At 39.1% G+C, this 23312-nt stretch overlaps 1 protein-coding gene across 9 annotated transcripts; it reads right to left on the bottom strand.

Moving 5' to 3' along the window:
• Positions 1-2934: 2934 nt before the first annotated feature.
• Positions 2935-22477, bottom strand: LOC6032238. 9 transcript variants are annotated; one of them, XM_038263460.1, is made up of 10 exons: positions 22414-22468; positions 21007-21192; positions 19129-20519; positions 18880-19065; positions 18553-18810; positions 5844-6029; positions 5250-5783; positions 4920-5183; positions 4651-4857; positions 2935-4590 (listed from the first exon to the last, which is right to left on the bottom strand). In XM_038263460.1, the coding sequence occupies exons 2-10, from the start codon at positions 21097-21099 to the stop codon at positions 4335-4337; spliced, it is 3375 nt and encodes a 1124-aa protein (XP_038119388.1). In that variant the 5' UTR covers positions 21100-21192; positions 22414-22468; the 3' UTR covers positions 2935-4334. The 9 variants fall into 9 exon arrangements, with proteins under 9 accessions (XP_038119388.1, XP_038119387.1, XP_038119384.1 ...); XM_038263459.1 differs by having other exon boundaries at positions 22393-22468; XM_038263456.1 differs by lacking the exon at positions 21007-21192 and having other exon boundaries at positions 19129-20680; positions 22398-22477.
• Positions 22478-23312: the final 835 nt, after the last annotated feature.

The raw sequence follows: 23312 nt of genomic DNA on the forward strand, positions 1-23312 counted from the left end.
GTGGTAGCAAGGAATGCATTGTATAAAAACGTTACTTTAAACCACCTCAGTGATTAGTGCCTTCCTCCTAAAATAAATTGAAAGAAGCTTTCTGCTTGTATTCAGTTGCGCCTGAATACATACAAAAAAAAAAATGCAAAAAAGCGTTACTTACGTTTCTGCCATAAAAGCCATAATATTTAAGAAAGCTTGGGCTAACGAAGCCGATTCCATAAAGCTGCCTCAGCTGGATCTGTACCAATTTCAACCCTTTTTTGTTCCGTCAAAATTATGTTTTAGAACAACTGCTCATAACTTTTGATAGCGTTATCAGATCTTCAATCTTTTGGGCTCGTTGGAAAGGTCTTCTGATTACCTATCCAAAGATGGTTCGTATGATAGATCCGGACAACTTTTTCATCAACATTTTTGAGATCCAGCCTCAAAAATGTGTGTAAATAACACTTAAGTGACCATAACTATTGATAAGGTTGTCAGATCTTTAATATTTTGGACGCGTTGGAAAGGTTTATTCAATACCTTTCTAAACATGTATAGCATGACGGGTTTTCTTACAAAAACCACCCTTTTTACAATCTTCCGGACATTAGTCAAAATCGTTTTTTAAAGATAACTTTTGAAGTACTTAACTAAACATCATCATTTATAGATAGTGATTTAGGGGATCCCAAGACGGATCGAATGATGCCAAAATGGACAAAATCGGTTCAGCCAGTTCCGAGATAATCGCGTGCAATTATTTTGATCAACATACAACCACCCGCACAGACATTTGCTCAGAATTTGATTCCGAGTCGATATGTATACACGAAGGTGGGTCTAGAAGGTCAAAGTAAGAAGTTCGTTTTTCGAGTGATTTTATAGCCTTTCCTCTTTAAGGTGAGGAAGGCGAACAGCAATAACTGCTCGAACAGAAATGCTCCATTTTGGAGATCTAATAATCCAAGCAAAACAATGTAAATGGGTTAAAGCCTAAGTGTAAACAAAGAGTCTGTCCAGCTCTTTCCCAATGTAAAACGAAACTATTGGCACTACGCCCCCCGGGGCATGGCCTTCCTCTAACGTGGGATTTCTGCTCCAGCGCCTCTGACGAGACAGGAGAAACCGGGACCGACGTTTTACTTCACCATCAGATAGAAGCTCAGTGGATAAGGCGGGAATCGAACCCGCGTCTCATAGCATCATCGGGATCGGCAGCCGAAGCCGCTACCCCTGCGCCACGAGACCCACCCCAATGTAAACATCGCTAAAAACATCCGCTGACGTAAGCAGGACAAACTGTTTTTTTACACTTCGTCTTTGACTCATTTACATTGTTTTGCTTGAAACAACTTTTTTTGCTTGCTTTTTAGTTATTTTTAAAAGTGCCTTAATTCAGGGTTGTAATATTTAAAACACCCAAAAAGCAAAAAACAAAATTATGTTTATACCTTTCTGCGGAACCGGTCAAGAAAAATTTCAAATGGGCGGCAGCGGCAGCGAAAGCAAGCCAGAGAGGGTGAAGAAAAGCCGCAAGAAATCGATCCCTCTCCTTTGTTCACGAAAACACGAATAAACACCATTTCTGATCAATTATTTTCATTTTAATGCAAAAACAAATTGACACGAATACAATTTTTCGATAGATCAACTATGTTCCTATTTGGAACTGAGCTGTCCGCGATGTTGTTTTTTAAATGATTCAAAAATTCTTCGCGGTCGTACAAAAAGTCGTTGTACTCACAAAAATAAGCTTCATCGTCATTGTAATTACAAAAACAATCTTTATCGTTGGAACGATAATATCACAAATTTAAGCCTAATTTTAGGACCCAATTGAACTTATCAAATTCAAAGTTGAATGGATTAAAGAATTTGAGTTTACAATAAGTACTCGAATGCCCAAACTTAATGTGTTCTTTAATTTCATTATTGGTAATTTTCAAATCTAGAGCTTTTTAAAAAAAATGGTCCTGTAAACTCGTGGCGCAGGGGTAGCGGCTTCGGCTGCCGATCCCGATGATGCTATGAGACGCGGGTTCGATTCCCGCCTTATCCACTGAGCTTCTATCGGATGGTGAAGTAAAACGTCGGCCCCGGTTTCTCCTGTCTCGTCAGAGGCGCTGGAGCAGAAATCCCACGTTAGAGGAAGGCCATGCCCCGGGGGGCGTAGTGCCAATAGTTTCGTTTCGTTTCGGTCCTGTAAACTATTGTGTTTTATATGTTTACAGGACCTTTTCAGACTCAAGAAATGTTAACATTAACATTAATTTACATTAACATTGATTTTTTTTTATGTTAAGTTTATGTTTGCTCTGATAGTATTTCGCTTATTCTACAAACTCTCACCTCGCCACGCCTCTACAGTTTTTTCATGTTTTCACAGTCTCTTTTCCAATTTTTTGTTGTTTTTTTTAACATTTTTTACTATTGAATGATACAATTATCATTTTAAATTGAAAAAAAAATTAATCGTAGAGGCATACAAAAATCACTGCATTTCAAAAAATAATATTGTTTCGCGACATTTCAATCTATTTCAGCTCTCTTGAACACAAATGAAAGGTTGGAATGAAAAATTTCTACTTTCAAAAATCAAGCCGTTTCGACGTTGTCTGGACCAAAGAGCCTAGGGCTGAAAAAACATAATCTCATTCCTAGAGAAATTTTACCAAGCATAAAAATTAGAGGGTTAACAATTGAACTTCTTCAAAATAAAAACAGGCCTTTTGACGCGCCACGCGCAAATCGGGAAAAAGACGAAAACAAGAAATCACTAAATCAGAGTTACTTTGATATTACCTTTACTGTTTTGGGTACATTTTTTTGTTATTAAAAGACACTTTAAACACTGTGGTTTTTGTTATATAGTGACCTGTTGTCTTAAAATTGGCAAAATACACGTTTTTTAGGTGTGGGTAGGATTCTTTAATGAAATAAAAATACAGCTTGAAAAATTATTTCAAAATCACTCTTTATTTTACATAGGAATTTGTTTCGTTTCTCAAAGTATGCTTCTTCTTTTTTTGCTTCGCTGCGGTTTACTTTATTGAACCATGCTCTGTTTAAAAGTATGATTTCGTTGTTTAAAAAAAATATCATGCAACACATACTTTCAATCAACTGCCTAAACCAGATCCATTGTGTAGTTGTAAATTCAAATTCGATTTTCTGTATTAAAAAAAAAACTTTCTACACAAATAAAACAAAACGCTGTTTCCCTGCAACGCCTGTTTTATTTTATTTTGCGGTATTGCTTCAGTTTAGACTTTTACATGCGGTACCACCGGCATGGTTTGTTTTATTTGCCCTAAGACAGAAAAAATCTCTTCCTGATGTTCTTATTTTTTATGCTCTTAAATAACATTAATTTTCATGAAGTAATTTTTCTTAATTTTTTTCGAACCGTCACGCGTTCGATACCTAACGTTTGGCGAATCTGTTTTTTTTGCCTGCAGTATTCAAAAAAAATATCTAATAGAAAAGTGCTACTTGCTCCTGTCCTCGCATCATCTCTTTCATCCGAACAATATGATTCTTATAAATAATTTTACATGCATGGTGAATGTGGACACATCCCTCGATCGCGACTCAAAGCAGAAAAAACAGAACCAACAAAAATTGCAATAAATCTTTCATCATAGCCCACCTCTCGTCTAAATGGATTCAGCGGTTTGCGTAAGAGTCCGAATATTTTTTTCATAGATACATTTTAAAAGAATATGAGGTGTGTGTAAATAAAAAAGGAAATTAAACTCCATTTCCTCAGTGGCTCGAATAGACAAAACAGCTAAAGTTTATGAAAAAAAATGAAACCAATAAATCTTTCGTTAGCACTTTTGCTGGGCAACTACTGTTACCTTTCTATCCCTTCAGGAGAACCTGTTTCTAAAATGCTCTTTGGACGTTGAGCTTGGGTCATTTCATAAGTTTATTAATTTCTTTTATTTTCGATCTAAAAATAAACTTTTTTTCCTACATCTCTATCTCTCCATTTGAACTAGCACGCACGCAAAGAACCGATGTCACAAATATTTAATAATTTTCTTTTCTTCCGTTCGCACTTTTTCTCTTTTTTTTTGTGTCACACATAGTCCATGTTCACGACATCGTATAGTCGACTTTTTTCACTCCCAGTTTCCACTTTCTTTGCGTTCATCCTATATTTGCATCCCTGTCATACTAACGTCCATGAATGAGCTCAGTCCGAGTGTTTCATCCAATTTCTGCTGCTACTGGTTGGCTCTTTTCTCGATGTTCTCGATTATTTTATTTTTGTTTGCTTGTTTGTTTTTTTTTCATACATCTGCATCATAATATCTCACACACTTTCGCGCTCACACACTCCAATTAACCTACTTTTTCCTTTCCTTAAGTTGTCTAATGAACTCCTGTTGATATTCACACTTGAGCTTGATGTCGGGCGGACAGATCGACAGACGGAACTCGAGCGAGTCGTCCTCGTTCAGATAACCCTCCTGGCGTAGCCGTTCGTGGTGAATGTACTGTGGCCAGCCCCAAATCTTCTTCAGCTTGAACACATTGACGCCCTCCATCTTGATGTTGGCCGTCGGATTGCGGTGCAACAGCTCGACGCGGTACTCAAAACGGCTGAAATAAGAATGTTTTACTGTTTAGAACTGGGTTAACCCGACTCATTATCTTTCTAACCTTCCAGAGACACCGTCGAACAGCACCAGATAGACGCTCAAATTGCACCCACGACCTTCGCTGTGACCGTTGGCGTAGATCAGCAGTCGCCACGTGAAACCCAAATCATCACACAGTGGATCCGAGTAAACGAACCCTTCCTTGTGCTGAAGCTCCGTGAAGTTCTTCAACGTGTAAGTAATCGTGCTGTATTCCGGGATAAGTTCACTGAAAAGGAAGCACGTCTAAGACGACCTAGTTTTGAAGAAATTAACCGTATTATGCGTTACCGTTTAAGCAATTCGTTATCCTTCTTTAGCTCCATCCGCAGCAGCTGCTGGTATTCGCATTTTCCTTTGTAGTTTGGAGGCCGTAACGAAAACCGGAAATATAGTGCGTCGTGCTCCTCGTTAACAAACCCGTTTGCACAGATCATGTCCAGACGAGCAAACTGTGACCAGCCAAAGCGCTCCTGGATTTCGAACGTCTGAGTTCCCTCCATCTTCACCGTTTTTGTGGGATCGTTATGCAGCAGTTCGATACAGTATTCGTAGCTGCAAAAAAAAAAAAAGGTATCAATCGTGAATCACTCCACTTTTACTACGTGACTTTTAGAATACCTTCCCGGGATTCCCTCAAGCAGTCGCAAATATACGCTTAGCCACTCATCTCTGCCTTCCTTGTCACCGTTGGCATACACTATGAGGCGCCAGCAGCATCCAAGATCGTCATAGCTATTGTCCGAGCAAACATCTTCGCTGGTCTGTCGTAAACCGGTGAAGTTTCGCATCACAAATATGTTCGAGTTATACTCCGGATACGCGATGCTCTGCAGTGCCGTATTCTCTTCTCGTAGATTTCGTATTCTTGTGAGGTGCTGGCTCAGCTGACTGTTGAACTGGAACAATATTTTCTCCTCCTTGAGCGATTGATATTCCTCCTGGTATTGACACCGCAGAGCCAACGTCGCAGGTCTGATCGAAAGTCGAATGTAGATCGAACCATCGTCGTTGAGATATCCCTCTTCCAGGACTCGTTTCACCCGAATGAACTTTTGGTAGCCCCTGATCTCCCCCACCCGGAAGTGATCCTCGGACTGAAATTTGACCTGCTTGTGGGCATCATTGTGCAGCAACTCCACAATGTACTGGTATCTAAATAAAAAGAAATTAACTTTAGAAAAAAGATTCAACCAATTCAGGCTCAGAGCCTACCTTCCAGCGATACCATCGCACAACTCCACATACGTGCTGAGATAGCGGTAATTGGTGTTGTTGCCCTTTGGATAGACGTTCAGCCGCCACCGCGATCCGACCGTATCGGTGTACTGCTTCGACAGCACGATGGACGTCGTAGGGTCCCGAATGTTGCAGATGGTGATCACGTTGCTGTCGTATTCACTGGAACGATGCAACGATTTTGTGGTGTTTATTGATTTGGTTAGGGAAATAAATATTTGCGATGTTCTGCTTGGTTCTTTGTTGCAAGCTAATAAACATTTGTTAGTAAATAATTGTTTTGTTGGCACCAGACAAATTGATAAAACTCATAAAATTTAAGGGGTTACATACATGTACATCAACAAAAAAGTCAGAGGTTGGTGTGAGCACACACTTAATTTTATTTTCAATGTGTTTTCATTGCATCAAAATATACATTTTCATCTATTATCAAAACAAATTTGAAGACATTTGGGTGTATCATTGCCAAGATATAGCTAGTTGAAGTTAGCAGTTTCAAAAAACGGGTGCCACGATTTCTCAACACTGCCTTGACCAAATCGGCTCAAAATTTTGGTGAAGACTCGTTAAACCGGTCCTGTGTGCATGACGAAGGCCGATTTTTTAAAAGTTTATTTTAAAAAAAGATAAAAATATTTTTATGTTTTTCATATAAAAAATCGTTAGTTTTTTATTTTTGTATTTTTTTTTTAAGTAAAATTTCAGAACCGGGCTTCGTCATGCACACGGGATATGTCTGAAGAGTCTTCACCTCAAATTTCAGCCAATTTGGTCCATTGCATCTCGAGATATCGTGGCACCCGTAAATCAACTCGGTGTTTAGAGAAAAACGCAAACAAAGTTTGACAGTCCGCAGTCCGCAGTCCGCGCATGGCAAAATTTTGAGTTAAAATCGCCTCTAACTCAGTTTATTCATGAAATATCTTCATGAAACTTTCAGGAGTGATTGAAAATCATCTTTTCAGAGGATTCAATAAATTTTCTGATTTATGAAATTTTATGATTTCTTACATGTATGTAACCCCTTGAGTTGAAAAAGTTCACATACAGTAAATCCAGATTACCTTTTCAAAACAACCTTTTGAAAATGCAAGTGAGAATTTATTCCTGTCCTTGAAAATTTCACTATTTTTTTGGCGAGTCGTTTTATTTTTGATTTCTATATATTTTTCTTATTCAATAAAAAAAATATTTTTAGAAATTATGTTTTTTGGTCGCAGATTGAAGCCACATAAAAGTTTATTAAAAAACAAAAAAAAACAAATAGCTTGAATTTCATGAAATATCACATCACTTCACATCAACATCACTTAGTTTTGCTTCGAAATAAGCATTTTTTGAAATAATCGTAATTAGGTTACATTATTATTACATTATCATACCATTAAAAATAAATGGCTAAAGTGTGTTGAAAAAACTAAAACTAATTTCAGCCATATTAAAAAAAAAACATTGAAAAACTAGCAAAAACAAAAGCAGGACATTTATGATTCAACATTTCGATTTCATTGTTAGGATATTTGTATTTGAATGAATATCTCTAAATTAAAAAAAAATGCTCAAAAAACAACTAGTGCAGCACGCAAAAACAAGCATTTAACGAGCATAAAACTTGAGCATAATTGTGAATATGCGTGAATGTTCGCCCTTCACTCCGAGTCCATTCCGTAACATGTTCGTTTCACTAGATATTTTACCCCCTTCCAGCATGCACGCAGGTGACTTTCAAGCCACGGCGGTGACTGCTACGCTTATAAATATGCATGCATCCAAGTACTTATGTCCTGCGCTACTTGCCAACAACGATCAGTTCAAGCCGATCACCATCTTCATCTCGCGGAGATCACTCAATACGGGTCTGACGACGACACTGCTGGATGATCATCAGCGGAGGTAATTTCACGGTTCTACGATGACTGTTAGTTGAGCGCGAAGTCCAGTCCAGGCGGGCCAAGAATCCGTACAAGGGAATATGTAACGGAAGAAGGTCAACAGCGAGCGATTCCGACATGTCGTTTGGATAGGTATAATGTCTGCTGAACGGCACCGAGGTTGAGAGGTGACTCACGAAAAATTTCGCGCGTTCACGTACCTGAATGCTTGAACAGCGAGCTCCACTAATGTGTGAAGATCAATCACGAGCAATTTTAATTGGCCCTCACGAGAGAGGTACGTACGGACTAAATCGGCACGATCATCATCAACATTCTCCAAGCAGAACAAAAATAGCCCATATGTACTCTGTACTCTCGAAGCAATTTAATGCTGTCCTGTCCGGCATGCAAAGTGGATGCGCGGCCAGGGTAATAGAAGGTGGTATTACCTACTGCTGCAATTTTGGCGAGTTGGCCCCCCTTAGTTGGCCCTTCTGGCCATCATCGCTTGGTTGAACACGTGAGAGCAATTTCAGAACGTCTTGAAGCTCTAGCCAAACGAAGATGATGCATCGGCTTCGAGCAGAACATATTAATTTAATGTATGTTAATTATTATTACCCACAACCGCCGCCGGTCGGTGGGGTATTGTGACCTCGCCGTGATGGCCAACAGTTGTGGCAGGTCTTCTTCTTCTTCTTCGCATTTCGGCTAGCCTTTTCTTTCTAGCTAGAGCGCTTTGCTTTCTATTTTGGCCGCCAGTCAATAGTGGTTGCGCTAAAATAAACATTGTTTAGCGAGCGATTCAATTAAGGCATAATTGAATCTAATTTAAATACTACAAATTTTAGGTTAACCACTTGCTCGACACGCGAGACAGATGCTGTCACGTCGTGTGAATGCCGCCGTTGTCGTTGGCGGCGCTCTATAGTTCAGTATATAGAGAAATGCGCTGTTCAGTGAGACTTAAAACAACCAAATCAAACCACGATGGCGGTTGAAAAATTAACTATCATACTGATCGTGGTTTTGCTCTTGCTCCGTTGTTACGGCAAGTTTCGTAGTCTTTTTGGTAATGTCTGTAACATAACGTTCTGAACCTATTTTTGTGCGCATGTTGCATCCCCATTAAAACACATTTGTCATAAGGCTACTGCACAATTTACAGTTTACAGAACAAATATTGTTTTAAAAATATTAAAAACCTAAATTGTGATTCTGATATCAGAATACATTATTTAACATTAAGACTCACTAATGGCATCTTTCCCCTATCGTAAGGGTTCAAAAAGATCGTGACCGACTCTTCAGAATTGTAACAAGCCACAATGTCCGATTTGGTGCGAGATCCGCTTGATAAGAGTGCGGCCTAATTGGTACACGAGCACATAGTTCGCGTAATTCGCAGCTCTATTGGATCAATTTACGTAATTCGCTGACCGATTTGGATAACCTTGGCAGTACCAGTTTTGGAACACGGGTTGCTACTTTTATTTTTATTTTGTTGTATCCCAAAGTTCGTTGGCATGCGATGCAAGGGGAATTCGAATGAAGAGAAATGCACAAAAAAATAGTCTCAAAATCGATACCAGTAAAACACGCAATCAAATTAGTACAATTCCTTGATTGATTGTAGATCTGATCTCAATGGGGAGTGTGGACCGGTTTCTGAATAAGGCTTAATTTATATGCCTTGTTAGAGCAAGCTTGCATTTTCTCAAAAGAGGGGGTGTTTTTAACAGATACATTATTGTTTGTAAATGTTAAACACATTATACAAGCACAATCAAAACCGCACAGTTTTCGTCAAAAACTACAAAGGAGTGACTAAATAGGACATTTGTCAGATTTAAGTGAATTTCACTCAGATTTCAACGATAATAGGGTCTTGAAGCTCTGTGTTTGTATGTTAAAATTTTACTATGGATCAACTATGGTCCCCCTGAAACGAGATGTCAAGCAGGACACTTTCTGGCAAGAATCACCGCGAAGTAAATTTTTCAAAATTGATTTAAAAATCAACACAGCAAATTTTGGATTGCTATTTCAGTAAAATAATTTACTGAATGCGATTCAGTAATCATCACTTTTGCTGAAATTCGGTAATGAACAAAAACATTGCTGAAAAATCCGTAACTGCATATCTGTCAAACTGAAATGTCACTTTCACTTATGACTTATTGTTTAGATGAATCCTCTTTCAAATATGTTACAACAAATGTGTTTTTTTTTATTATTTTGTATTGTGATCTTCAGAAACCAAAGTAAGGAAAATGGTAATAACAAATGCCTCGATGCTAACCACCTGTTTTTAAGTTTGGACGGTTAATGAAATAAATGAAAATGAAAAATAGCAGTACTGGAAACATTTTCAATAACAAGCAAAATCAAATTTTGATAACTGAAATACCAGCAACGATTGTTGAATCTTCAGCAAATGATCTTTCAAACTGCCTCAAGAAAATTACTAAATTTTCAGCAAAATAATTTGACGTTTCTTTTGCTGAAATTTCAGTTGTTTTGACAACCATTTTACCATTTAATTTCAGTATATCATCTGTCAAAGTGACAAATATCAGTTTACTGAGAATTCAGTAAAGTCTAAATTACTGAATCGTTTACTGAAATTTCAATTGATGAAATTTCAGTAAAACTTTACTGAATTTCAGTAAAAAAATTTTTTTTGTGTGTGTTTAACCCTTTGTTCGAACTGTAATTTTAGATTAAAGATATACCAAATTTATTTTAAAATGCATGCTACTCTTCTGACATACTTAAACAAATGACGACCAAATCTTGATTAGTAGCTGCGCTGCCACAAGTATTTGCTACTACTTTTATAGTGCCGCCATCGGGCCGCCAAAACACTTAAGCGCCAAGCACAAAACGAGAGCATACCGAAATAACAACAACAAATCCACCACATGAACGAGGCGGTTTAGTTTTTTTTTGCTGATTCGGTTCAAAAGTCGCAACTATTAGGGAGAAATGCTTGTTTGAGCATCGACGTGACACACTAGGGTGTAATATCAAAATCGATTTTCCAGCACAGCACTTTTTTAGTTCCTTTTGGGGTCCTAAACAACTCCCCAAAGTTTGGGACCGATTGGTTTAGTCCTCACTTTGCGCAAAGCGATTCAATTTTCCATATAAATTTGTATGGGGAAAATCATTTTTTTGGATTTTGATATTTATCAAATCCACGTTTCATGCTATATCAAAACCGGACTCATATTCGGATGCTCTGGAATGTCCTCTACAACTTTGCCGAAGAGAGTATGGTGCTAACTTGCTCCTGAGAGAGATATAGCGTCCTCAAAACTCGTCTAAAACGTGATTTTCGAGCAAAAACACGTTTTAGACGAGTTTTGAAAACGTTGTATCTTTTTTAGGGGCAAGCTAGCACCATACTCTCTTCGGCAAAGTTGTAGAGGACATTCAGAGCATCCGAATATGAGTCCGGTTTTTATATAACATGAAACGTGGATTTGATAAATATCAAAATCCAAAAAATGGTTTTCCCCATACAAATTTATATGGAAAATTGAATCGCTTTGCGCAAAGTGAGGGCTAAACCAATCGGTCCCAAACTTTGGGGAGTTGTTTAGGACCCCAGAAGGAACTAAAAAAGTGCTGTGCTCACTAAATTTGGACAACTTTATTTTTTTCCATACAACCATATTACACCCTAGTGACACACGTTAATATGTGTTTGATCATTAGGGGGCAAAACTTGATCTGCCGAAATTGTGGTCTGATTTTTTGCTACTTCGACTGGCTGGGATAACCGTGTTTTTGAAAAATTTAATCCACCTGCAGGTAGCGGTGGATTCTTTTTTTGCGATACACAGAGTTGTTCAAACTTTATTACTCATCACATAGTCTTTTAAAATTAACTCTGGAAGCCGTTTTCACAAACTATTTTTTTACATAAGTCTTGCAAATTCATGACATTGTCCCTAAAACTAGTCGAAACCCCGAATATGACCTGTTTAGTTGAAAATTAGGTATCATAATGGCTGGTGCCGAATTGCCCCATTTTCCAAAAAATCAAACCATCCACTTCAAGGACTCCCAGGTCTTTTGTGGTCTCTATTGCAAGTTTCTGCTTCTGCTTTCTGCTCGAGTTTCTGCACCATACTTACTCTATGGTAAAACTTTGGTAGAAATCATTATCTTTTTAGTTCATAAAATACACACCTTTTAAATAATAAAAAACAAATCATTGGTCACGACGATAATTAAACCATCGATTGTAGGACTTTTCCAAATAGTGTGCACGGCTTAATTATGTTGTACATTTCCAGAGTTTTTGAAAGTTCAATCAACACCTTTTAAAAGAGAACTCTAGGTTTGTTTACAAATAAATAACCATTTCTATGATAAAAGGAAATTGACATTATTGCTTTGCACTCATAATTTGTTATTGTTCGCTCTTATGAAACTACTCACTCGACCATTTTTTCACACTAGCTAATTTCCTTTTTTATTGAAAAAAGCTACGAATGTTTCACTAAATAACCATTAGTAGCTTTTGTTGATAAGCTCATACTCCTCAACTTTAGGCGATATACCAGTTATCTAGGTCCTAGATATTGTATTAGCAAGCATTGCAAAACCATTATATGTGATTATATGTGTTAAAAACAAGTTGTGTTCTATACAATCTCCCAGATCTGAAATTTAAATACCATGTTCAGATTCGGAGCAAACGTAATGCAAGCTACACTCATATTTACCAAAATATATGAGGTCCATGTTTTGCACCTTAGTCAAATATTCTACACAGTTATGTTCCTCAAATAAAGTTGCAATCAATCATTAAAAAAAACCCATTTGATTTTACGCTGGAAACGTAAACATCTGTTTCTAAATTACTATCGATGATCGCTCGCTTACAAATACCAATGCTGTGGGTCTGCTGAGAATCCCTGACGTAGCAATAATATATCGTGGAACACTGCTCCGTCCAATTCCTAACATCTCCCACCCGGAAGACCCGCCGAACCCTAACGGACAGTTTGCATGCACGGGCGGGCAAGGATAGTCTCTTCGTTTGACGACATGAATACGGCACCGATGAACTTATTTTTAGGCTTGAAACCGTTCAGCAAACCGAACATGATCATCGGGACTGTCCATCCGATCCATACCGTTGGCCAGCCGTCGTCGTCGTTCACCAGCCCGCCGCGGAGTGTAGGACGTAGTAAAGATAAATCCAACCAGGCGGACAATTAATTGTCGGTCATTTGCATCTCTCGATGCGGTGTCATTACGGAGCTGAGTGTACCATCTTCTTTGGGTTCGTCAAGCAAACTCAAGTTGGCATTTTGGACGAGCTACTCTTTATGCAATCGACGATTCGGGCCCTTAGAAGCACATTTGGCCCCCACAAGAAATGGGGTGAATCTTCGCTACATTGAGCGAAATTTCCCAGCAGTGAAGCGATGAGCCTCTGCGATATGGTCGACAAATTTGCTGGATTTTTTTAAACGAGGTGCTATTTTACGCTTCATTAAACCATCTTAAAAATGCTCCTTGTAGCGGCATTTCTCCGTAATGGTCTTCGCATGCTTTGCACAGTTAGGGAAAAATCGTAAATTTATTTTTTTCAAATAGACATTTCTTTGTTTCATTCCATATAAAAGTAGGTCTGAGACTTTGAACAACATTTATTTATTTTTTTGCTTTTTTTTTAATTTGGCTTATACCTTTTAGACATGATGGGTAGGGTGGTACAAATCCGGGCTTTTTCGGGGCTTCCCTCTGAAATCAAAGATTGACCCATCACTAGACTAAATTCCAAATTTGAGCTCATTCTGACCACGGGAACACCTCCCTCTAATCGCTTGAAGTTTGTATTGGAAAAATCATCAAAATGTATGGAGAAAAGCAACTGTTTTACTTTTTGACCTGTGGAGGGTACAATCGTCGTCCAATCTTTATCAATTCAACACAGTTGCTTTTTGCCATACATCGTCAGTTGTGTGCTATCTTGTGACAACGACCATTTAGTACTTTTCAAGAAAATCGATTTTTAAAGATTGTTGGTAAATAATTTCAAAACTGTGAATGATAGAGCCAAACTTTTTGAAGCAATCGGTTCGTATACTATCGCTTAACAAACGCTCCAAGTTTCAACTAATTTGGTTACACCAGTTAAAAGATACAGTAAATAATGTAAACAAAAATCTGAAAAGCACGTTTCACAAATGTGTTTCGAAAGTAAAATTGTACTACGTGTCACAAGTGTGCACAGAATTCCCATACAAACTTAAAATAAGCTCAAATCAATGGTTTAACCGACTTAATCAGTATATTTTTATAAACAAATGGTTGTACTGCCTTTAGAAAGTATGTGTGGACATAAATTTGTGAAAAACAAGAAATTTTTTTCGCATTTTCCAACACCATGTATGACGTGTCACAAGTGTGCACAATCATTTTGATGATAAATTGGTTTATGTCACAAGTGTGTATTGCGATATCCGGGAAACGGAAGCGAGTTTCCAAAATCGGGTTAAAGCATCTTGTAGTGTTTGTTAAGTATAGCAAAACGTCATCATTAACTCATTTTCGACCAAAATGGTCTATGTCACAAGATAGCACACAGCTGCAGACATTTTGATGATTTTTACAATACAAACTTCAAGCGATTAGAGGGAGGGGTTCCCGTGGTCAGAATGAGCTCAAATTTGGAATTTAGCTTAGTGATGAGTCAATCTTTGATTTCAGAGGGTAGCCCCGAGAAAGCCCGGATTAGGACCACCCAAATATGAAAGTCTAAATATAAATCGAGGATCTTTTAGATGCTTTCTTCTATATTTAGGGGGTGCCGAACAATGCCCAGCGACCTCGGAATTGGACCCACGGAGTCTTTTTTAGGGGGGGTAGTATTTTTGGAGAAATAGCAAGAAAACTGTCATATGCATATGAAAGTGTGGAACTTCCCCGTTCATTTGCGGGGCGAACGAAAAAAATTAAAGTTATCCTCATTTGAAATTTTTAAACTATTTTCCTATGGGGTGAAATTTCGTTCATTTCAATTTAATATTGTTATAATTCTACATGGACATGGTTTAAGGTTCAGATCATATCATTTCTTATGGGAATTGATGCAAGGGATATTTTTCCTAAAGCACGCAAAGTGATAGAAAATAAGGGAAAAAAGTTACAAAGGTTTTATTGGAAACAAGCCTAACACAATAAACTTCGTTCTGCCTTCGTTTGTTGACGTTCTCGGCTTCAGCCTCCTGTGATCAAAATTTGTTTTTACGTAACTTTTTCCATACAATTTGCCGATGCTCCGGAATTGGCTCCAGAGTGGTCAAAGTGTCAAGTAGTTAGCGTATAAACCTTCCTTGGGCTTATACGAACCCAACGCAGTAAAAAGCGCACCATTCTGTAGATCCGTATTGAACTTATTCGCGTTCGAACAATACCATCGATTTTTTTTATATATACATAGATTTGGGAGATTTTCTGATAAAATTGCACACCCCTTTCCCAAAAACCGCAATGTTTTTAATATTCAGATCATTATTATGATGAATTCTTTTTTGAGAAATGTTCTGGTATATAAACTACATAAAAGTATAATTGGTTGAGCCACTTTTATGAATTTTGGATTTCAGCGGAATCAATATATTTTTGTGTGTTTTGGTTTTAAAATGTACCGTTTTCATTAGATTTTCACAGTATTATTAAAACTCACAGGAGATCTCGTACTTATTTTGAGGTCAGGTGAAAATATTGTAATTAAAAAGATCAATTACTTGTGTTTTAAGAGCAAAACAATCTATTTGTTGTATTTTTTTATCCAGATTTTTAAGCGAAGATGGCGTTCGAATTGTGAACGCCCGAAATGTCAAAGTCATGCAGTGGTACCAACATTACGAAAAATTTGTACCACATTTTTTTCTAATGTTGGTGCTACTGAGAGATTCTGACATTTCGGACGTTCGCAATTCGAACGCCATCTTCGCTTAAAAACCTGGATTGTTTCAAATTTGGATACCAGACTTGTTTAGTATGTTAAGCTCAATTATTTGAGATTAAATTAATAGTTTTACAAACATTTAAGCCTTTTACTGATTTTTCCGCAATATTTATGTTATTACTAATAATTGCAAGTTCAACTCTGTAGCTCTGTAGCTATTCTGAAATGGGGCGTTGGAAGCAACGCGAGGGCTATCACCACCTCTAATACCCGGACCTGAAATAAGTTGTATCAGCATTCCGCACATACAAAGTCTGATACAAATTATGACATTTCTGAATAAACTTTAACATTCAAAGCTTTTAAGTTTTTGTAAAATTCCAAAAATTCTAAATTTTAATTTTTACGGAAACTTGTATGAACGACAAATTGGTTCTTCAAACATTAAAAAATCTTAAATTGTAAATCTTTTTTTTTCCTTTTTATTGCGCGAAGATAAAAAATTTCTCCTTGTCTTTCTGCTTTTTAAGAAATTCCACATATTTTCAACTGTGTTCCATCTTATTTGGCCCAGAAAAGACAAACCCAACTTCGTCGCCCCGGACGAACACAAACACACACGCGCGAGCCCTCACAACCCGGTCACACACCCGCGCCGCATCAAAGTTTGAAAACGCAGGAAAATGCTCGACCGTCATCATCAGTTTTTCAGCAGCAACGCGCGGCAGATTATATAGCGCGGTGGTGGTAGCACGATCTTTATGTAAATCGATATTTTTAGAGCGAGAACGCGGCTAGTATGCGTTACAGGCGCGAAATGTGTGTGTGTGTGTGTGTGTGTGTGTGTGTGTGTGTGTGTGTGTGTGTGTGTGTTCGCGCTCGCTAAAACATGCGAAAACCTTGACGTGGTTAAACTTGTGCACTAATTATTGGCTGCCGAATTAGATGATACGGCTGCGTTTTCGGCTAGCCCATCTGATTGATTTCTTTGTTTTAATTGAACTAATATATTCAATGCTCAAACATCTCCAGCAATACATGATCCTAAAGGTCACAAGTAAATTAAACCATCAGCTACCTGTATGAAAACAAACTCATTGTAACCTGTTGCTTGTCAATCAAATCTTTTCGAGTGGCTTCACCTAATTTCTATTTCGTATCTGCGTCTGTCAATCGTTTGTTTACCTAATAATGAGCACACTCCACCCGTGATTTAATTATGTTGACCGTGAAAAGTGGCTATGTCTAGCTTTTAATCGTAAATATGTAATAGGGGAGTTTGGGGTAATATGGACAGTGGGGGTAATTTGGACACCCCTTTAAAAATCACGTTTTCTTCGGATATAAAGTGAAAACGTCAATTTAAGTGATAAGACTAGTACTAGTAATGGCCTAGGAGTATGAACAAACCAAAAAAGTTGGAATAGGTTAAGTAGTTTTGGTATAATGTGTAAAAGTTGCTAAAGGCCGGTTGGCACTGCCTTAAATTCTAATATTTGAAGGTTAGGAAATAAGGTTTTGCAGGGTTATATGGCAAAAAGTGGAAATTTTTTGTTTAAGGGGGTTGCTTGGACGATGCCTGAGATATGTACGTATAAAAATTGTGCATTTTATCCATTTTTATCATCAAAAATCGCAATTTATGATAGAATATGCTATGGGGGTAATTTGGACATGGCTTGTGGGGTAATTTGAACATACCTGAAAGTCTACCTGTCAGGCAACAAAAAAGTAACTTTCATGGTTGGATGAGTTTTTAAAGGGATTTAGATAAATTTAGAGGGATTTAATATGTCAAAACAATTAAAAATGAATGTGAGCAATGAGAACTATCACAAAACCCCTATTTTTTAATTAAGATAAATTTATTCCAATATTCGAATTGATGAAAATCTGATTACTGTACATTTGGCGTTCAACAAGACTCTAATGTTGATTGCTTTTAATTAATTTCTTTGACATTTCTAATTTCTATGCTGGTACAATAATATTAAAATTTGAAGGGCTACAGAATGTAAAATTTAACAAAATGATATGTTCAGGATAATAAATTCTTTATAAAGATTGATTTATATAAACATAAACGATACCTTAATCACTAAAAATAAGTAAAGTGTGCCTGATCCAAAATCAATGTTTAAATCATTTCAGTATTAATGATTAAATTATGTATACTACACTGAACTATTTGTTATTTATTGAATTATAGTTCTATCACAAAATCATTATTTAAACCTTGGATGAAATATTGTGAGCAACACTTCAAAATATAAAGCAATTACAAAACCAGGTTGAAGGATAAAAAACATGCTCAAAATATCAAATGTTAAACTTATTCTTCAACATGTGTCCAAATTACCCCACAAAAGGTGTTCATATTACCCCACAAGGTATGTCCAGATTACCCCACAAGGCATGTCCAAATTACCCCATAGGGGTGTTCATATTACCCCCACACAAAAATGTGGGGGTAATTTGGACACCTTTTAATTTTTGCGATAAAAATGGGTTTTTCATCAAAAATTATCGAAATGAATGACATTTTTCCATCAAATATGGTCTCTATTATCCTCTGGTGTCATCCACATTCCTTTAAAATATCCATACAGCCCGTAACAGAGCAATTTCCTTAGGGTGTCCAAATTACCCCACACTCCCCTAGATATATCGCATCCAAAACTGGGTGTCGTTTGGAAACTTTTCGGAACAAGTATGTGACTTGTAACGCACCCTTTGAAACCATGTGGGTAACCTTTAGCCGAATTATTTATCAAACTTGTTGGGCCTCCACTCTGTGTCATTGAAAACAGGTTGACCCTTTTTTGTATCACACATCTAAACAGACAATCCAAAACCCACGTGTACTCACTTGATGTTATCTTTTCTAGTACGATCGCTATACTCCTGTTGATAGTGGCTTTTCATGACGATCGTCGGAGGTCGTACCGAGAACTTAATCTGCAGCGTATCGTTCGCATCGCCGATGAAGCCTTCCTCTACGAGGCGCTCGTTCTCGATCAAATCGTGCACCGGCCCTGTCTGGTGGTGCTCGAAGTGGTCGATCTGGGTAAGCCGGATCGACTTGGTAGGATCGTCCTCGTGCAGCAGTTCGATACAGTACTCATATCTGGAAGAAGGCAGAGAAGCTTGGTTGATGATATTTTGGGGGACGGTTGAGTTTGTCGTTGGTGTGTACCTTCCAGTTACTCCTTCGGTCATCATCAGTGTAACCGAAAGGTGATCACTTTTCCAGGCATGAAGCCGCCAGCCGAAGCCAATCACGTCGCACAGTACGTCCGATGTTCGACACTCTTCGATGGGCTCGATCGCTTGGTAGTCCTTTATGACAAACACCATCGACCGAAAGTCGGGAATGAAATCACTGTAATTAGAAGATTTGGTGTTTTAGAAGCTGCCGTGATTCGTGTAGGTGCAGTGTTGTTACCATTCCAAATCGGCAGGAACTGGCTGATGAACGAACGACGAGGCAGGCTTCTCAATCAGCTGGCTACATCTCTTGAGAAATTCAGCATCTTTAACCAGCAGCTCTTCTTGTGGGCAAGAGTTTAGTTCCGATTCCAGCTTCTTGTAGCCTGCCGTCACCCGGAATACTTCGTTTGCGATGGTATCTCGTTGGTCCTGCAATACGCCTAGTTTTTTGTTGATCTGTCGTTCGATACATTCTGCCTCCGAGTGTAGAAGGCGACTCAGTTCTTGCAACTTGCGAGCCTTAGCCGCCTTGACCCAGTCAATGTTCTGTTCAACGCTCTGTATCACCTGCTGGATTTCCTCCAGGTATGTTGATACCAGAGCGAACTCTTGCCTAATTTTGCCTAGCTTATCATCGTATATTGCGGTTATCTTCTTGAAGATGTGTTGCGTATGGGAGCTGTCGCGAATACCGCAAGTCTCACAGATGCAACACTTGCAGGTTAAACAGAAGAACAGCAGTGGCAGTGCGTGTAGCGCACAAAATGGCTGATCGCTATCCTGGTCTGAGCCATTTTGCTGGCAAAGTTGGGTATCTTTATGTATACTATGCCCATTCTCTAAGGGAGCTGCTGCAGACTTGGTATCGCTTTGTACTACCGTTTCGGGTACTTCAACTGTGGTCGTCGTGGGCAGTTTCTTGAAGCCATTCTTGCGTTGATGGTTGATCGGCTGGTCCTTTCCATTGCTTCGCTTGTTTGTCAGTTCGTTTGTGTCAGTTTCATTCACTCGTACATTATTTGCTTCTTCCTTTCCGTTGTGCACTACACCATTGCTTAGTGGTACTTTTCCGTTGCTTGTTACCGTATGATTCAGTTGCTGCTTCCTGTTTGATTCTTTCGATTTCTTTCCCTGACGCCCGTTGACGGTGAGCATCTTAGCCTGAGCGGAACCATTAACCATTCCGGCGCCAGCATTCCCGTTTGTCAGACGCCCGTCGAGCGACGAGTCGCTTTCAATCACTTTCACCACTAACTTTATTGAGCCCGACTCGACACCGTTCCGACGATACTGATGCTCGTACTGCTGCTTCTGCTGCTGCACGTTTCCGCCACACTCTGTAACATTAGTACCATTGTCCGAGTGGCCGGATTGCTTCGTGTCTTCTTCGTCGCCGACAACGAGATCCGCTGCGCACCGGACCAAATCGTCGATCGGCAACTTGGACTTGCAGTTGGGACACTCACTAGTCTTGGTTTTGCTATCGGTTAGCCACTTTTTGATACACTGAAAGCAGTACTGTTTGGCACATTTGGGACACAGACACTTGGGATGACGGGCCTCCTTCCAACACAACAGGCATTCACCGGAATGCTTCGACTTGAGCTTTCGTAAGATCACCCCGTTCTGCAGGACAGCTACGTCGTTGTTGTTCCGATCTCGGCCATTACGATTTTCCATCATACGTGGGAAGCCAGGTTTGGAGGAGGTGTGTGTGTAGGACGTACGAGTACAACAGGAAAGGGCTATCAATAGGGATTCGTGAGGGGTAGGCTAGGTGGTACGTGCTGCTAGTAATATAGAGCGTAGGAACGGGGTTAAGCATTTTACATAGAACGATTTACAAAAAAAGCATGAAGTTTCATGGAATCTAAATATTTTTGATCGATCGTTGAAAAAAAGTTAACAAATTTCACATTCAAAAAGAGCTCACACTTGATATTCACGTATTCAGCGAACGATCAACGTCAACAGTTTCACAATTTAGATTCCGTGAAATGAGCGAATATTTTTATGACACATAAAATATAAAAAAGGCCGCGTTCACACACAATGCTAACAAGGCTGGCTGAACAAAAGGTTCTTTTATTATTTTTTTAAAGTAAATCTGTACGGTTGAAAAGTCATTAAAAAAAAGCGTGCAACGAAATGCTCGGTATCGGTAATCCTGATGTTCTTCTTTTTCGCCTGATGTAATTCTTTTCATCACTTCATCACTTCTTCCCGAGTTGTTCGAAGTTCTTTGTTTCCACACTTCGTCACTTCTGATGACTGCATTGCAAGGTGAAAAAAAAGTGCTCTTTGAAAAATGTGAGATTATTCCGGCATTCACAAGCACATATACACAGGCGAACTTGTTGGCAAATGTAAACAAATTGTAAATTGTAATGTGCGGATTTTCCTAACAAATGGGTGCATTCCATCGACGCTGAGCTCACCGCGCAAAGTGCACTCAGCTTGTTTGCCAAATCCCCTGGCTGTTAACAGTTTTCCACGGGCGCAAAGGTGGGAGGAAGTTACGAAATCTTCCCTCCCCGTAATTTTCCTGAAAATTTCATGCACAATTTACAAACTGGCTCGTTTTCGTTCGCTCCCACGTTCGTGTGAGTAAAATCGAATTTTCACGTGCAGTGCCACGCTGTGAGAGCACAATCCGTTGACTTTTCTTTTCTTTTGGAGTTTCGTGCGCGAGAGGAGCAAACACACAACAGTGACACTGACGACGTGACGACGTCGTGCATATCGAATTACAAAGTGTATTAATTGTGCGCGATTTTCACACGTTTTTCACCGCCATTCACGATTAGCGCGCGCGGGTGGCTCTCACCACACATAAACACGACTTTAAAGAGAGACAGTCACTCGTTCGGGAGTGCTTCTCATTTCCCTCTCTCTTTTCTCGCGGTGAGTGCCGATTTTCTCACACGTTTTCTTCGTTTCTTCAGTCCCCGATTATTTTTTTTCAAATCTTCTTCAGGGCCGGAGGACGTTCAAAGAGGAAAATATTTTTAACCCACTATCGCTTATTTCTCGATCTTCTTGTTCTTCGCACCTTGATTTATTTTCTTTTTTTCATCATGTGTGCTTGTGCGTGTGTTTAGTTACTAAACTTTATTATGATCACACCACGGGCACGAAAAATGTCGAAGAAGAAGTAATTTTCTGGTCGCACTAATTCATTTTCCTCGCGACGATCTCATTTGATTTTCATCGGTCATTTTATCCCGTTTTTTTCATTCACTTTTTCCTTTTTTCAGTGGTTGTAATTCCACCAACTTTGCTTAGCACACCTACACACGCACACATCCACATACACCGAGACATCTTTATGGTGCAAAATTCCATAACCACTATTCAGCAACAATCCCAGTAATGCCGAGAAAACTCCTTCTCAACTAACGCACCAGGTTAAGTAACAGGCCCGCGCACCTAAGCCAAAACCGGAGCCAAAGTCAAGAGGCCGGAGGGGTCCTAAATTTTTCACACGCGGCTCACCCACCGTACCAGGGGGGACACACACCAGGCTGAACGGCAAACGTGTCTGTGGCCACCGAGCTCCGAGCTCCGAAAAGAGAGACGAGTTACGAAAAACTGACTCGGGAAAATCTTGTACGCACTCTGCTGGTCCCGCAAGTGATCCCCAGCGGAAAATGCAGCCCCGACTCTCGGACGCATGCGCACTGCCCGGAAGCGGTCACTCATTTCCTGTGTGCGGATAATCCGCCTAAAGGTAGACGCGGACCTGTGTACAGTGTTGCCAGCATTTGCAAACTTAAATTTTAAGATCGTTTCGTAATTCATTACACTCTACTTCTCAGACTTTGCATCGGATTGATACCTCGTGGAGGAGTCTCCTGGTGTTTTGTGTATTGCTATGGATAAACCTTTTGAATATATTTGCTGTACACCCACAGTAGCGAGGCATCCATCCAAGAGAATAAAGGGCACGAACTGTTAGTTGAAAAGTCCTGAGAGCATTTTTCTTGAAGGTTCATTCTCAAAAAAGATTGGTCGTCTAAAAATATACCGATACCGAGTTTCGATCACGAAATCTTTAACATGTCTGTATGAATGAATCTGTGTCTTTACAGTATCGGCCGTTACGTTTCGATGGGTAATTGATGTTAATTTTGACATTGGAGGCCGCATGATTTGAGGAACTTCAATAGACGTATGACACAGTTTATGAACGAGAGTTGCATCAACCACGCGATACTACGAAGAATTTCCCTTATCCTTGTTCCTTGTTCAATTGCGTTTTTTACTGTAGAACTGTCACTTCTACCACCCGAACCCGGTTCTCTTTTATCAATTCCTAGGCAACTTGAACACCGCTTCTTCCACTTCGAGTTCGCTTCAATCATCGCAGTTTTTCAACTAGCGAGCCCAGCTATTGTTAAACACTTCGAGTTTGCTTGT

This window comes from Culex quinquefasciatus, chromosome 3 (genome assembly GCF_015732765.1).
Source record: "Culex quinquefasciatus strain JHB chromosome 3, VPISU_Cqui_1.0_pri_paternal, whole genome shotgun sequence".
Classification (NCBI taxonomy): Eukaryota; Metazoa; Arthropoda; class Insecta; order Diptera; family Culicidae; genus Culex; species Culex quinquefasciatus.